The sequence below is a fragment of the Helianthus annuus genome, chromosome 16, assembly GCF_002127325.2.
Source record: "Helianthus annuus cultivar XRQ/B chromosome 16, HanXRQr2.0-SUNRISE, whole genome shotgun sequence".
Taxonomy (NCBI): Eukaryota; Viridiplantae; Streptophyta; class Magnoliopsida; order Asterales; family Asteraceae; genus Helianthus; species Helianthus annuus.
In genome coordinates, this window is record NC_035448.2 from 136,212,356 (window position 1) to 136,229,981 (window position 17,626).

Genomic DNA, 17,626 nt, shown 5'->3' on the forward strand with positions numbered 1-17,626 from the left:
CCCAACAGTTCCGATCCCATAGTGCAGTCAGTGTGGGAATACGATCTAAAACCGCCCTCCAAACAAAAATATTGCATTTTTTGGGACCCATTTTGACCATTTCACAACGTGCCTGCTGCTGAAATCGGGGCCGCTATACAGGAAGTTCTTGACAGCATTGACTGAAAAATCAGAGTCATTACCTGCCAACCATTCCCAACCATCTTTGCCATCGGACAAAGTGACATTATCGAGGAGCCCGATCAACTCGTGCCATTACAGTAATTATTCGGAAGAGCTTGGGCCTCTCGAAAAATTACAAACCCCTATAAAGTTTGTATTATCCTGATTGTACTGGTCCGCCACCAGTCGTCGTTTCTCTTGTTCCATTCTAAATATATTTAGGAAACGGGTTTTGTGCATAATTATGCACGTGTGCATTAACATGTCTGGCCTTCTTAGCATATTATGGCAAACTATGCACATGTACATCAACATGAATGACCTTATTAACCTATTCCATCAAATTATGCACATGTGCATAACTGTATATCACCCAATGCTACCTTATTATCATATTCAACCATGAGTTATAGGTTCATATAACTTCATAATATAATTGATTACATAATAATATAACTGCATAATTGTATGTCATAACAAAAACAACACCAAAATAACAATACATACAAATTATATATCATTTCTGAATAAATAATTGAGATTAGTATTCAACTTAATGTGCATATTAACCAACTATGACAATTTATGCACATGTGCATAACTATATAAAAAACAAAATCACCTTATTATATTGATTTATTGAGTGAATCCTATTCAAATTTATGTACATGTTAACATACTGTTACGTTTTATGCACATGTGCATAACTATGTATCACACACCTCATTGTCTTATTCAGTGTAATCGTAATTTGTCAAACTTTGCACATGTGCATAACTATATAGATCATAAAATTAGTGTATTATCATGTTCCGTATAAACCTATTATGTATAAGCCTGTTATGTCGTGTTAATGCACATGTGCATTAAGTGTATATATATATATGTATCATAAAATTATCTTATTATCCTGTTTCGTATAAGCCTATTCTGCCTATTCTGTATAAGCCTATTCTGTCGTGTTAATGCACATGTTCATTAACACACATAACTTGTCGACAGTCGTAATTCAGTAGTAAAAACCCTATCATTTACCAAATCAACTTCTGTGTTGCCAATCATATCCAACATTATGCACATAACATCATTCTTTAATAAAAAAAAATACATAAAACAACACATCAGTACCACATTACACATAGTTCATCACAACATTAGCCCTTCTGTTCACTCAAAAATCATATATATACCACGATTTTCAATAATTCATTTATGAAACAACTGTTTAAATGTAATAACCACATAATAACATTGCTGAATCGGTGGTTGATAGTTGTTTTATCATATACGACTACAAAACAAGGTGTATGAACTTACAATTTCATGGAACGGTGCAACAGAGGATCGATAGTCTGTTAGACGACTTGTGTTCTTCTGATTAGCCCTATTTGTGCATTATGATCGTTTTGCCCTAATTTAGACTGGAATACGAATGTGCAATCGGTGATTATGTTGTTAATGCACTGATATGGGTTTTTTTAGGTTTTTTTTTTGGGGGGGGGGGTAGCTTTTAGCATGTGAGGAATGCCATTGAACAAATGTTCGAAGATCACTCTGCTAGTGTTTGTACTTGAACGCCTGGGTTCACTGCCGAGTTTGGGACTTTAGCATGGATGGTCTAAGCGGATTAAAAAGGTGTACGTGCCTAGTCGTGTCTATCTGACGAATGCACCACTAGTCAAAAGTTTTTGCCGCTCTTCTGATGAGCCCAAGGCATGACAAAATTAGTGACCCTTATCTAGAAAGGGGTGGATTGGCTTATCCCCGTGTAATAGAGGATGCCACATGAAGCCACAAAAGATAACTAGATTCTAATGTACTCACCTCATCCTTCACACATAATCTACCTAGAGACAAACAATTTTATTAGAGTAGTTCAGATAATTATACACGTGAGATCATTAATGGCATCTCCGTCTACCCTTTCTTCCTCTTATTTTGACAATTGGTCATTTAGAAAACCCCAGAGCTCTCGCAACAACTTTACCATGTGAAAAGGTTGCATGAGTCTCATTTTAGAAATGATGAACTATATTGTGGGATTACAAAAAAACAGTTCGCATGTTCCTATATCACTTGTCGCCATGCCCGATGCATGCATCTGATAAAGGTGACAAAATACCTCTCAGAACCTTCTAATCAAAAGGGTTGATATAAAAACAAGAAACATGTCCCTTCCAAATGTCTTTCATTTGGTCATCATTTGTGTCAATGCCTAAGAAATGTTGAGCCCTATTACAATGTCAATTCCCTTGAGCTACTAAAAGTTACCACAACCTCCAATTTTCTTGAGCTCCAACAAAGGAAATATGGAGAAGACAATATCTTCGGTCCATCACATGTATGCCTCATTCTTGTTCACATATTTATACTTATAATGATGTTTTCAAGAAGGCGTAGAGTTATGCAGAGCTCAAGAAAAAGCCAAAGATCACAAGAAAGACAAAGAAACTTAAGAGAAAACTAAGCTAAAAGTCAAAGTCCAAATCAAAACCGACATCAACAAAGAAAAAGACTCCTTTAGCTTCAACACCAATTAAAAAAGCATCTTCAACAACACCCGCTCAATCTTCATCGGTAACAACTATTCTTGCAAACAAGTTTCTACAAGCAAGAACAAGTTTCCGTTATTCATGAAACCAAAATTATCTATTGAAGAGTTGGTCAAGAATTATGAAGAAGATGAGACAATGTTTTAAAATCCGGACCGGCCTGTCAGACCGGGTGACGGGGGGGTTGCGTGGGCCGGTTCATGGGATCGGAAGTGTTTTGAGTGTGGTCGGACGGTCGGACAAGGAACCAGAGGTTTAACCGAAAATTTAGAGGTCAAATCGGAATTTGATTATTTTTTGTCATTTTATCCTATTTATTTTTATTATATTGACGTTATTCGGTTCTTACATCCGGTCCGAACAGCGGGCCGGTCTGAAGACCCATTCAACGTCTAGTTCGGTCCTAAAAACTTGGGAAGATGAGCCTAATATTGGTGGGTTAAGAGCATGATCTTGTGAAAGAGTAACGGGGAGGTCGTGAAGAAGAAGAGAAGACGGTGTGGCAACCAATGGTGTAGATAGAGGTACAATGTTAGATGATATATGGGTTGAACAATGAGTGAAGGAAATGGAGGAAGATAGGTTCTTAGAAGCTTGAGTGTAAGAAGAAAAGTAACAAGAGAATGAAGAGGAAAACGCGAGATTGTGGGAAGAAATTCGATCAAACAAGGTTGTAGCGTGCAATCAAAACCGATCACTCAATCGAAGCAATTCGTCTTTTCAATCGATATTGAATCAGTTTATAGTGAGGTTTGTTATCAAGAATCAGCTATGTCCTTTTCATGCATATGAAAGACGAAGAAGATCGAAGCACTTAATTGTTCTTCATGAGCTTTCTCATCATCTAAACCTGTTTTGGAATTTGTCACTTGCTTATATTCTTGAATCATTAATTCAAATGAATGATGTTTCAGTATTGATTGTAGTTGCGTTTCTAAACAATAAATCGACATCCCACAATTATGAATTTTTAACGTGTTTTTAAGTTTTGTTGTTTATTGAATTCAAAACAATTTGGAAATATATCACGTGGAAATACAAACACAACTCAAGGAACCCAAGTTAATCAAAAGAAAAGAATTTGTTTTTCACTTTAATACACAGACCAAATATTAAATGGAACATCAGCATTGGGTTGACATTGTAACAGAGAAAACTATGTTTGACAAATTGACTATACTTGGTTTCATTTACGGGCTTTAAAGTTGTGACCGAAAGATCATAGATCACCGGTCACTAATTTTGGATTTATGTGAACTACCTGTTGCACATACTTTATGCAACTAAAACATAATTATCTTTACAATTCAACAATAGCTTCTAATTTACTTAACCAAAACAATGACAACATCTCATAAGAACACTTTTTAAAAGAACCACTTTGGCAACATAAAGTTTACATATATTATACACTTACTACTCCGCAAGAACCAGAACTTTAATTGTTCCTCGACTGTTTGCGGTTATCATTGTCGGGCTGTCGTTTTTCCAACAAACAGCGCTCGTGAAATATGACCCCGGCTCCTCACCTTCATTTGCATCGGAGTTAAATCCATGCCATGCTGCAGGCCTTGAAATAGCCTACAAGTGAAACACAAAAAGAAACATATTACTTTTACTAATATTAAAAGTAAATTTGGACCAAAAAACTTGATAAATTTTGCAATGTAGCCTGGTAAAATCATCTTCTTTAAATGTTCTTAATTACAACTTCTTATGGTTTTATGTAATGGTAGACCTATAACAAGATGATTTGGCATAGTAACTTGAATAAAAAATGTGTCGAACTTGACAAAAAACCGTAATGGTGTGTATTCAAATTTTAGTAATTTAAAAGGAAAAAAATGTTCAAACATCCAATTATCGATTTAATTTTAAAAAAATAATTTCTATCTTTTAAAACAAATTAAAAGCAAACAATATACAAAATTACTTGTTACCCTTTGATCAAGTCAGCCAACATAAAAAATGGTAAAATTTAAAGGTTGTGTACATTTAAAGATGATGATTTATATTGCAGTGAACCTAATAAATTAAAGTAGATTGTGAAATTTGGGTAAAGTTGCAAAAGAACCTTATGGTACACGAAGACTTCATTAGTCTCGCTGCCACACGCGATGTATTCGCTATTTACAGTTAGACCCACGAAGTTCTTCTCGTTCACATGTCCTCTAAAAGTACGCAGCTGCAAGATTAGGATAATAACATACAAATTTGTTATCCATTTATTAAAATAATCATTTATAACTAGCCAATGCTTCAAATATGATAATAAATTAGTTTGTCATAAGACTGACCGGGATATTTTGCTTAACATCCCACAAGCGCAAAGTGCTATCAGTAGATGCAGAAGCAAGCTCATGATTGGACAAGAATTTTACATAGGAAACAGCTTTTCGATGCCCACTGAAAATATGTAACGGTTGGCTTATATTTCTTAAATCATAATAATGAATGTGATGATCTGCAGAACCGACCTGCAATAATGCATAAATTTATTAAGAAAGTATAATTAATGATTAGAAAATTTGAAATTTAACACTAACTTACCGCCACATGAAAGCTAGATCCGGGATTATATTTCACTGAGCAAATATTTGCTTTCATGTCAATGTTAAGGACACTTGCCTCTTGTCTTGTACACCATATTTTCACCTATTGGATACATAATAAGTGTTAAATATGATATCAAAAAAAATATTACTTCTATAATAGTAAAAGTTATTTAAGAAAAAAAAAAGATTAACAAAATATTATGCATTAAAGATACACATTAGTGACTTTCGGCCTGTTTGACCTAAGATCCTTACTTCCTTTTAAGCCAATTTCTTTATTACCTTTTATTTTATTTTACCCGATATAGATAAAACAAACATGACCCAAATACACTGATGAATAAGTAAATGGGTCAAATACCTTGCAGTCGTCACTTCCAGAAACCAACATTGTAGGATCAGTACGAGAAAAATCAAGACTCCATGCTCGTTTCTCGTGCTCCTCATACTCCATTACGCTCTGATATCAAGAGTTGTAATTAATGCTCGCATTATAAATAAGAAACCAAAAAAAGAACTGATGGTAATATCCTACCTGGCGAGTGGTTACATCCCAAACAGTGACAATACCCTCGTAATCACTACTGGCAATATGACTTTTCGTGTATTTGTTCCAGCTCAAACAACTAAGTTTTGACCGTGTTGACATTTCGACCACAGGACACTGAACATCTGCTTGTTCATTCACCACCTGGAAATGTAAGATAAATAAAATAAATAAAAAATGTTGAGCAAAAATAAAAATTCATTAGAACACATAGAATGTAATACTTACAGAGGCAAATTCAAAAACTTTAATGCGCCTCGAAACTCCAGCAGTAGCAAAAAGCTCATCATCTCTATCAAACTCTATGCTGCAATATTTACATCGTTAAATATGTATTTTCAACTACTTTAAAAAGATCATACAACACGATTCTTCAACTTATACTTAACCAATTTAACTAACCTTGAGATAATATCAGCCGAGTGAAAAATATCCCCATTTCTAAGTCCAGCAATTGCTCGCAATCGACTATATAAAAAAACACAGATAAACACTCACGATTGAAAAAAAAATATAACAAAGTATACGTTTAGATCACACTAAACCTGTATCGCGTAAATGAAGAAAGTAGAGACTGAAAATCCTTTAGTCCTGCATGATAACCTTCTCGTTTTAGCGCACTACCGTCTCTTTCTTCCTGTTTTTGTACTTGTTTTGCCCAATGTCTCCTCTTTTGCAGGTAACATTCTTGCAAGTCGTTGAACTATTGCAATCATAGAACAATAATATTAAAAGGTCTATATGAAAACCCTTTCAGATGCTACGTGGAAACCAAATTTTGAAAGTGTGCTAACCTGTGAGTGGACCCGCCTTTTTCTCACTACAGAGATCCCTACTTGCGAATCAGACCCGCTGCATGCATCTTTTCTTTCATGTACTTCGGGAATGTTTAGCATACCGCGTTTATCCATTAATGATGTTTTTACATTATAATCATCACCGATCATCCGTAGTTTTACGGAACATCTTTCCCTAGCTCTATGCAATTCTATTCTGTGTCGTTCTACTGCGTTTATATCTTCCTTAATGTACTGCAGATCGTTTTGTATCTGCAACCATTCGAATATTATAAGCATCACATAATGAGACAATCATTAACGGTTAATAAACGGGAAACACCTCATTTAGTTCTTCAAGCTTTTGCCTTCTTAAGCAATGCAAAAACTCGTGCATGATCTGAAGATTCGACTCGGCTTCTTCTTGCTCCATCTTTTTTTTCTTGTCTTTAAGAAGATTTAACAAGCTATCGAGTTCCTTTACCGACACATCGCATCCCTGTCTAAGACAAAGAGTCACCAGTCACTTTATTAAATATAAAAAATAAATAAACAAAATATCATGACCCGCAAGGCAACTTTCATTAAGAAAACATTCAGCGCATAGTATCTAGGGATGAGCAAAATGGACCCGGTACCGGTACCGAATTTACCGAACTGGGTACCTTTTCGGTACCGATTCGGTACCGACTTTTGACATTTTCGGTACCGGTTCGGTACCGGTCCGGTACGGTACCGGTTCGGTACTGGTATTTACCGGTTTTTACCCTTAAATACCGGTACCGTACCGGTACCGAACCGGGTATATTCGGTACCGGTACCCACTTTTGAGGATTTTCGGTACCGGTACTTTCGGTTCCGGTACCGGTTCGGTACTGGTATTTACCGGTTTTTACCCTTAAATACCGGTACCGTACCGGTACCGGTACCGAATCGTACCGAACCGGGTATACTCGGTACCGGTACCCACTTTTGAGGATTTTCGGTACCGGTACTTTCGGTTCCGGTACCGGACGGTACCGAGCTCATCCCTAATAGTATCTACCAAGTCGACATTAATTCTAAGATTAAACAAGATTTCAATGAAAATTTGCATAAACAAACTATCTGCACAGCCGAATGCAGCCGCATTTACAAGTAAATATATCAGTGCAGACTGCAGAACAGCAAGTATCTTAAGCTAACAGTCATACCATTAAGATCATAACATCAATTAACTATCAAAACAATAACTGACCTGCTGAAATGCTAGCCGAACCTGCTCAACAGGAGAAGCGCCTTTCGCTATTTGACAAGCCGAAGCCTTCATTAACATCTGCAAAACAAAAAAAAAAAAAAAAAAAAACCTTTTGCAATAAGTATCCAAAATCATAAACACTGTATTTTTTTTGCCCAATTCAACAAATGATTACCATACAAACAACAAAATTGAAACCATCCCACATCACAAAAATGATTATACCACAAACCAAATCACTATATTCTACATGTATTACATTAACACTCAGATCGATCGCTACATGATATGGGCAAAACTTTACCTTATTAAGCAAGAAATTAGGAAAAATCTGACTGGTAGTAAGATACTGAGCACAACAGGGACAATCATTCTTATTCTGAAGATGTGTAGCAATGCACATATAACAAAAATTATGACCACAGGATGTTAGAAACGCATCCTTAATGATCTGCATGCAAATCGGACACAAGACATCTTTATCAAGTGACACCACACCTGTATCATCCAATTCATTCCCTTTTTTCTCCACCTCCGCCACCGTGGTACCGGAATCCGGGAGCTGAGGCTCCGGCGGTGGTGGAGGGGAAGATCCGAGCCGCTCGGTTGACTGTTCGGGCGGCTCGGTCTTGACAGAGGGGACAATTACTCCGCCTACTAAACCCCCTCCCATAGACATACAGAGAATTGTACAAGGATGGATTGTGTTGGTACAGAAAAAGGGGGTTGTTGGTTTGAGATTGTGTGTGAAGATGGTTATGGATCACGGTGGTGAGTGTTGTGTTGTTTGCAAAGGGTGTTGTGTTGTGTATGGGTGGAAAATGACCACGTTATGCAGGCGTCGTCTCCTCCGATTCTTTTCTATTCCATTCAAATAAAATAAAATATTTATACCCGGATTAAATAAATAATTTATTTATTTTTCTTAGTCAATATCTATGATTCGTGTTTTGCGAAGGGACCGTTAAGCAAATAGAAAGTAAAAGTAAGAATGATGAATCACGCACACACGTTACGTGTTAACTCATAAAAGTTTGACTGAAAAAGTAAAATATAGAAAAGAATAACTGAGTTAGCTTAGGACCCTGCGAGTTTCAACGGAGGCGTTGAACCGTAAAAAATAGACATAGAAACGCTGAACTACACGCGCGTGTTGCAACATGTTGACTCGCAAAATTTAGAACGAATAGTAAAACGATAAAGTTGTAAAATGATGTAAAGTACAGAGGGCAAATTTGAAAGTGAAAAAGTGTTGGAGTTAAAAATAGAAAAAGGTTTGTGACACATATGTAAAGGATGAAATCTATAAGTGTTATATAAAAGATGAAAATTATTGAGGTTAAAAGTATAAAAGACGAAAACTGTTGAGGTTAAAAGTATAAAAGATAAAAAAAATAAATAAAGAGTTAAGGTAAATAAAAATCGAAGAGTGGAAAAGAGAGAGTAAAAAAAATGAGTAGGGTTTTTGTGTAAGGAGATTTTTTTACAAATTAATATATAGGTAATATGTTGTTAGGGGTGTGTATGAATTATTGGAATATTACAATTATAATTACCACTTGAAATAATTATAATTACCACTTGAAATAATTCGTAAAATTTAGCACGAGTCGTAAAATGATAAATTTGTAAAATGATGTAAAGTACAGGGACCAAATTTGAAAGTGTTGGAGTTAAAAATAGAAAAGGTTTGTGACACATACGTAAAGGATGAAACCTATAAGGGTTATGTAAAAGATAAAAACTATTGGGGTTAAAAGTATAAAAGATGAAAACTATTGAGGTTAAAAGTATAAAAGATTAAAAAAAATAAAGGGTTAAGGTAAATAAAAATTGAAGAGTGGAAAAGAGAAAGTAAAAAGATTGAGTAGTATTTTTGTGAAAGGAGTTTTTTTTTTTTTTTTTTTTACAAATTAATATATAGGTATTAACTTGTTAGGGGTGTGTGAATTATTGGAGTATTACAATTATAATTACCACTTGAAATAATTATAATTACCACTTGAAAAGGGTAAACTAGTCACTACTAGAAAAAAGGGTTTTTGTCATAAATCTTTTGGTCACAAAACAGTAGCAATTTCTTTCTTGTCACCATTGTGTCACCGAAAACTTGGTAACAAAAACACCCGTGTCAAACTGTCAATTGCCCTAATGCCACCAAATAGCCATCATTTTTATATTTTGCTACCTGATTTTAATTGGTCAAAATTATTTGCCACTGCTTCTTGTTTGCTACTGAGTTGTGACGGATTTTGTTGTCACCGTTTGATATTGCCACCATTTAGGTACCAACCATTTGCTACCATTTTTTCATTGATGATGTTTAACACACTTGTTGAATTATTTGCTACCATTTTTTCATTAAAAATTGATGACATTTAACACACTTGTTGAATTATTTGCTACCATTTTGTGATTGCTTGATTTTTTTTTCATAAAAAATACATATCAATAAATTACAAAATTATATAAAAAAAGTCTAATTAGTTCACGAAAACCCAAAATTATGTATACATCTATGTTTGAAAAGCATATCAAACATTGGAATAGAAATGTCAACTCAAACATTAAATAAATAAAATATCTTAATATGATAAACATCGAAACATTCAAAACCAAGTGTTTATAGCTTATCTTCGAACTGTACTTGTTAACATAGCTTCAATTTGTGACATCCTATCGAGCATAGCATCTTTATCAACCTTATATTTTTCTTTTTCAGCCAACAACCCCGCAATAATTCCATTTAATCTTTCTTTTTCTTCATCATTTTCCATAGCGAGCCCCACGATTACTAAGTTCAACTTCTCAATCTACAAAACAACCAATGAATTGAATCAAGAAGTCAGAATTGACGAAAACTAATAACGGGTCAAGTTGGTTGCAAAGATAACAATATGCAATTATGAGCTACAATTCAAGTACTAGAAGCTGAAAAGCATGTTTCATTATGTTTACACATTCAATTCGGATATAAATGGAAGGGTATTTTAGTCATTTTACTGAAATTTAACATAAAAATTAACTAAGTTTGGCGTTAATACCCAAAGGTATTACAAAATTGAAACCATGAAAACTGAACGTGTTAAAAAAGAAGTTAGTACACAAAGACGAAACTAGCTATAAACCACAGGGTCCATCTGTCTAATTAACTCTAAATTATAATGGCAAATCATGTGTTTTCTAACTATATACCAAAACTTACATATCAGTCTTTTAAAATGGAAACAGTTATGAAACAACGTCATGAACATTCATACGCTAAGTAATTAATAACCAAAGCATGAAATGAAATCATGATAGGGTTAAATTCAGGTTCTAACCCTATACTCTGAAACCAGTTTGAACCCAGTCAAACCCGACCGAAACCAGTCAACCCGGTTTCAACCCAATCAGACCCAACCCTTTCCTCTCGAAAAACGACTCCAACCTGAACCGGTTCTGACATACGTTGACCCAACCCGAACCGATTCAGGACTAGAACCCGAATTGCGCACCTCCAGTATAAGGTTCGTTGTCAGACTTTATTTATGTCGGTTTCTTCCTTTCCACGATTCTTGAGTCTCTTGTCAAGAAACCAGCTGCCAAACACACAAATCACATCTATTATAAAACTCTTAATATTAATATTAGTAATTACAATAATAATAATAATAATAATAATAATAATAATAATAATAATAATAATAATAGCGGTAACAATAAAAATAATATAATAATAAGAGTTAATTGCCCGGATGGTCCCTGTGGTTTCACGTGTTTTCACGTTTAGTCCCCACCTCTTGAAAATAGCAGGTATGCTCCCTATGGTTTGTTATTTTGTTACTCGGATAGTCCTCTGAGTAGATATCAGTTAGTTTGGAAATATCATGTATGCTCCCTATGGTTTGTCATTTTGTTACTCGGATAGTCCACGAGTAAATGTCAGGGGACTATCCGAGTAACAAAATGACAAACCATAGGGAGCATACCTGCTATTTCCGAAAGGTGGGGACTAAACGTGAAAAAACGTAAAACCACAGGGACCATCCGGGAAATTATAATACCGAAGGGTCAGTTTGCATAAACCCAAAGGACTAGTTGGAACAAAGGTGACAAATACCATGGTCAGCCTTGTTAACCAAATGCTTTTAGAGTAAAGGTTGACTATTAACCAAATGTTTTAAAAACAATGTGTAGATATTTTGACTTCTGCTATGTAAAGTATGGCTTCACCTCTACTAATGCAGTTAGTTAGTACATCAATTATCAAGCAACGCCTTTACGGTCTCATTCCAACCCAAAAACTGACCGATGAGAATCAGGGTGACCCATGAACAACTCTAATAAGGAAGGCTAAAAGATAAAATCCCTAATTTCTTCAAAACAGGCCTTCAATAAGTACATATCGCACAACATAGCAGCTCTGGACCTTCAGAAGACACGGTATATCACAACCGTTAGTAAATGTGTTACCGAAAATAACAAACTATGAAACCAAACTTCATTGGAATATGCACACGCCCAGTGTCATCTATATGAGAAATACCAAAACAAATCTCCTGTTGTCCGATAAAAATGGTAGCATTTCCTTTTTCAGAAAATTTCAAGAAAATTTTACCTATTAATATAAGTGTGTCAACCGTGTCAGTTACTGGGTCGACGGGTCGGGACTCGGTTGAATTGTTGAACCCGAACACAAACACAGCCCATATACTGATTTGTGTCAACTGTCACGGAAATCAACCCTGACCTGGACACACTTATTTAGACTTAACATCAGTGGCAAAATCTTGAACTTTTCAGCAGAAGGGGGAGTAAGACTATGGGGTATGGGGCGGGGGTTGGCTGAAAACACCCAAGTCACCACCTCGGGTGGCCCCTTGGGCGGGAGTTTCAGCCCGGGCGTTGGACATGCCTAGCGGTCCTACGTGGCCGGCTCCTATTCGCTTGTTGGCTAGGTCATAGTGGACCATGTTTAAATTTTAAAATATAACCGTTTGGCCAAGCCAAACGGTTCACCCACCCACCTGTCCACATCGCTATATAACCCCCAACCCCACCGGCTGTCCACCATCGCTACCCCATCCCAAGTCACCTACCCTAACCGCTACCCACAAACACTTGATCGATGGCCTCTTGGACGCACGAGGAAGAGCTAGCCCTTGTCACGAGCGTCGTGGACGCGATGAAGGGCAGCCAACCCGGTGAGACCCGTTATTGGCCGGAAGCTTTCGCTAGCTACCGGCACAACGTGGGAAACGACCGGCACAATTTAAACGCGTGCCAACACAAGTGGCGCGAGCTACAACCGAAGCTCGATCGTTTTAAAGCCTACTACGAAGACCGGGTGGCGGTGGCCAACATCGAGTTCCGGGGCAAGGAGCGGAAGCCGTTTGACAAGCTCGCCCTTTTTGAAATCTACCTAACGCTTTAGGTTTTTTTTTTTAATATTTTGTAATCCTTTTTTTGTATAATTCTGTAATTTTTAGGAAATTTTAATAAAATTTTAGGCTTTTTCTTATAAATGTTTCGTGTATTTTTTTAATTTTAGGTTTTTTTTTTTAATAAACCTGGCCAAGCCATGCCCCGCCATACCCCACGGACACGTCACTCACCAGCGGGGGGCTCGAACTCCACGTGTCAACCCATGCCCCAAACCCCCGCCCCACCATACCCCACGGTCTAAGTGAGTCAAAATAAATACATTAAATTATAGTAGTAGGAAAAGGAGAAAGCACATCACTAAAAATCACACACAATTTTACTGATAAAATTGAATAAGTATACAATTAAAGCAAATGGTGCATGTAAAACCCAGTGAAGAAAATGCAAAAATAATAATGACCACAGTCAAATAAGAAGGAAATAATCTGCCCCAAGAAAGTGGCAAATTCCCCTACCACCAGTCATTGAAGCTAGTTTCTTGTATCCATTGATCAGTCTGTCAGCTTATAAAGAATCCTTACAATAGTAAGTTCAAACTGATTGGGATTTTAACCATTTCCAGGAAAACCTTGCATATATATAGACTACTAACCCTATGAACCAGTGGATGTTACTAATTGGGCTGCAAGCCTCGAGCTTCTACAAGCACAATTCCAGTTTTAAGACTCACAGACTGTACAAATTACAAGCATCAACAAAGGCAAATAATCACTTGAAACTATGCCATAAAAAGAATCAAACAACAGAATTCAAAGAGGCTGCGCCTAAGTCCAGCGATACTGATCCGATGAACAGAGCCTGGTGAACACAGGCTTGTCCTAGAATGAAGAAGAAGCGAAGCGATTAAAGCAATCAACCAGCATTCACCCTTTTGTGACTCCAAGAAACTAACCCAAGTCCACGATTTCAAGAACCTACGTCTATACCATGTAATTCTGGTAAACCTATTCCGAGGAACAATCAATAAGCATTCTTTTTACTTAACTGTTTCCATTTTAAAAGACTGATATGTAAGCTATATTGTCTAAATCCAACATTCTCATCAATTTTGGAGAAAAAAGGGGAAATACTTACCAATAAAGTGTGAGTGCGCCGCTTTCATCATCTCCGGCTGAGCCGCCAGAGGGAACCGCCGGCGTACGGAGCTGGAGGTGCTGGTGCTGGTGCCGGTGCCGGAGCCGACATCTTCAACAACAGAATACCGTGGGAGGATAGAGAGCAAGCCCGACCTTCTTCACCCAAGTTTGTCAATTTTACAAATACAACCACTAAACTTTCTCAAATCTAATTTTACCACTTTAAATTTGTAATGTTTTGTTAAATTTTAAAGGTGACATAATAGTCTATAAAATGAAAATTTTGGACTATTTTACTCGTTTGAATTCTAAAAATCACCAAAACACCACTAAAACTTTATTACCTAATATTTTATACAATATACTACTGTTCAAGAATCAAATACTAGAAAAAGTTACTAATCTACTTAAAACTAGTAAATTTACCTGCGCATTGCTGCAAAGTTTTAGATCAACCGAAAACTATATAAATGAACAGCGGTACCGGTCCAAAATACTGAGGTATCTATTTTGTAAAGGATATCGACACGTGTTTTACATCGATCGTATACCATAAAAACGAATATCGATGTCAGTCTCCATATATCAACAATGGAACCTATGTTGTTTGGTTGGTATCGATTCGATTATTCATGGTAACGACACTCAATATAGTTTCTAGTACTAAAGTTTTCATTTCGAATATAACACCTTTTTAATAAGTTTATATTAAAACATTAAGAAAAAACTAATCAAAACGAACGCAATGTAAAACATATTTTATATTAGAATTATATTTAACTATTTAAGCATTCTTGCAAAATCTAATTTTTAAATACCTGAGTAAAATATAAAACAAACTAAGGAGGCTCTTTAAAAATTGTAATGGAAACACACAAAATCTGATTTTTAATTTTAGATGAAAATCATAAAGCAAAATACAAGACAAAATGAGTTTTATATAAGGATCAAAATGTAAAACCAAAGAAAAGTCATCCGGCAACTAGGGAAAATTAGGTGAAAGCTTGTAAACCAAAAAGTCCATGTGATGTCGTCACCCAACGCGGTTACCGTCGATGTACTGTTTCTCGGTTAAGTTAGAAATTAATACATACTAGTTGTTCCCCAACCGCGCGTTGCGCGGTAGATCAAGCATATTTAAAACGTGTGACGACGCAAGTCTAGGGACCGTATGATAGCTTTGTTAAAGTTTTACAAGTAGAGAAATTTGACCCTAGAAAGTGCACTCACAATTAGAATTAAAAAATAAACACCAACCTAACTACAAACTAAAGGAAGCCCATGTTTAAGCTTGTGTACCTTAAAAGACATCTCTACTGTAGTAATGTGCCCCATCTGGTGTCCCTTGTCAAGAAGTATAAGCGCTCCAGAATTCTTCACCACGTGCTAAAAGTACGCCTAAAAGAAATACCAAAGTTTAAAACTATAAGTAACTAAGCGTAGAATTATAAGAAAGATTATCACTACTTTTTCTTTTGGACTCAAAAGAATAAAGGATCAACTAAAACGAACATAAAATCTTAATCTTACAAAGCTTACCCCGACTTCTTTTTTCAGTTTTGCGTCTGTAAATATGTTTATCTATGTTTATCTCCTGAAGACCATCACTTTTTTATGTCTTATGTTTCTACTCCAATTTGTAATGTTTGGAAGCAATTCCAAAACTGAGTACTTATAACCACCTCTATGATGTGCCTATATTATTGTTATTCATCAGAAAACACACACCTCACAACACAGACCATAAATGATCCTAAAGATATGAGCATGCTGCATGACTGTTTGGGTGAAATACAAATCAATCACGACTACCAAATAACATCTCTATCATCTGACCATCAGCATAACATTAGGTCGCCAATGTGATTAATGTGATAACGCGGTGCAAAAAACATAAAGATAAGCAGTAACTAATATAGCATAAGTTTTATTATGACTACACAAATCCATCTAGCATATCCTTAAAGTTCAAACCCTATACTCGTGTACATATAGCATACCAAAAACCACTGCAAAAAAATTAATCCAAACCTCGAGATGTTGCGCAGCTTCAGAACTCAATCCAACAGTAGTTGCAGCCAAGCCAATCAACGCTCCCTATATAATATTCTATAACTATTCTCGATATACCTTGCGGTTAAAGCCCCGCCGTCTCTATTTCGACTTCAAGCCATGACGCCGTCACTGCTGCCATCATGGTTCACCGGCTTCGCGCCGGAGGCCGGTGACCGGAGACTCACCGGCTTCGGATCTCTGTCTCTGAGACTCACCGGATTCGGATCTCTGTCTCTGAAGGTTTTATTGTTGTTATGGTGTACTCCTATCATGGTTGCATGCTAACCGCTTGTGCAAGCAAAAGATACGTTCACAGCGACATTCGTAACTCAAGTTAGGACTCCTCATGCGAACATAATGCACAAAACGTTGCCTAGAAGCACACAGTCAAGTGTGCAACCAAGCATCACATCACCTTACGTCTTATCTCAAATAATTGGGCATTAATACCCCTGTTAATACCATTAGGGTAGCAACAATTTAGGCATACTATAATATTCCATACACATATTTTAAAGAAGACCATTCCAAAAAGTATACCATACCTCTATAACATTCTAAACAACGAAATAGATAACACTTGCTAAGTGGTAACCGTAGCTACCGACCTCCCCGCGGTCTCTATTTCGACTTCGAGCCACGACGCCGTCACTGCTGCCATCATGGTTCACCGGCTTCGCGCCGGAGGCCGGTGACCGGAGACTCACCGGCTTCGGATCTCTGTCTCTAAGGTAGCGTTCGTTTCATGGAATGGAATGGAATGGAATTAGGAAGTTTTTCTTTGTAAAATTGATCTTGGTTGGGGGAGGGAGGAATTTGAAATCCCATGAATTTCTTTAATCAATGAAATTTGTGACTATTTCAACATTCCTTAGAAATCCTTCACTCTAACGAAGGAATGGAATGGAATGTTGAAATAGTCACAAATTTCATTGATTAAAGAAATTCATGGGATTTCAAATTCCTCTCTCCCCCAACCAAGATCAATTTTACAAAGAAAAACTTCCTAATTTCATTCCATTCCATGAAACGAACGCTACCTAAAGGTTTTATTGTTGTTATGGTGGTGTTTTGGCGGAGATTGAAGAGAGAGCAAAAGCAGAGGAGATGATTGTAGAGAGAGACTAAAGCAGAGAGCAAAGAAACATAGAAGATGAAAAGTTCGGTGATCAAATAAAGAGTCTTCGATACTTTACTATTGTACCGACCATTTTTCAATTAATACATATATATGAATTA

The 17,626-nt window shown here is 36.4% G+C and overlaps 1 protein-coding gene and 1 long non-coding RNA gene across 3 annotated transcripts; both read right to left on the bottom strand.

The window, feature by feature from the left end:
- Window positions 1-3,903: 3,903 nt before the first annotated feature.
- On the bottom strand, window positions 3,904-8,699 carry LOC110915049 (E3 ubiquitin-protein ligase COP1). The gene is made up of 13 exons (XM_022159676.2): window positions 8,134-8,699; window positions 7,830-7,907; window positions 6,936-7,091; window positions 6,611-6,865; window positions 6,362-6,519; window positions 6,219-6,284; window positions 6,045-6,123; window positions 5,805-5,960; window positions 5,631-5,729; window positions 5,265-5,369; window positions 5,012-5,191; window positions 4,789-4,899; window positions 3,904-4,295 (listed from the first exon to the last, which is right to left on the bottom strand). Exons 1-13 carry the CDS (start codon window positions 8,506-8,508, stop codon window positions 4,131-4,133), a joined length of 1,983 nt encoding a protein of 660 aa, XP_022015368.1. The 5' UTR covers window positions 8,509-8,699; the 3' UTR covers window positions 3,904-4,130.
- Window positions 8,700-10,378: 1,679 nt separating this feature from the next.
- Window positions 10,379-17,146, bottom strand: LOC110917438. Of its 2 annotated transcripts, none has more exons than XR_004883613.1 (5): window positions 16,933-17,146; window positions 16,364-16,839; window positions 15,632-15,730; window positions 14,331-14,485; window positions 10,379-10,642 (listed from the first exon to the last, which is right to left on the bottom strand). It is a non-coding gene; the product is annotated as an uncharacterized LOC110917438 (long non-coding RNA). The 2 variants fall into 2 exon arrangements; XR_002580571.2 differs by having other exon boundaries at window positions 14,331-14,488.
- Between the last annotated feature and the right edge of the window lie 480 nt (window positions 17,147-17,626).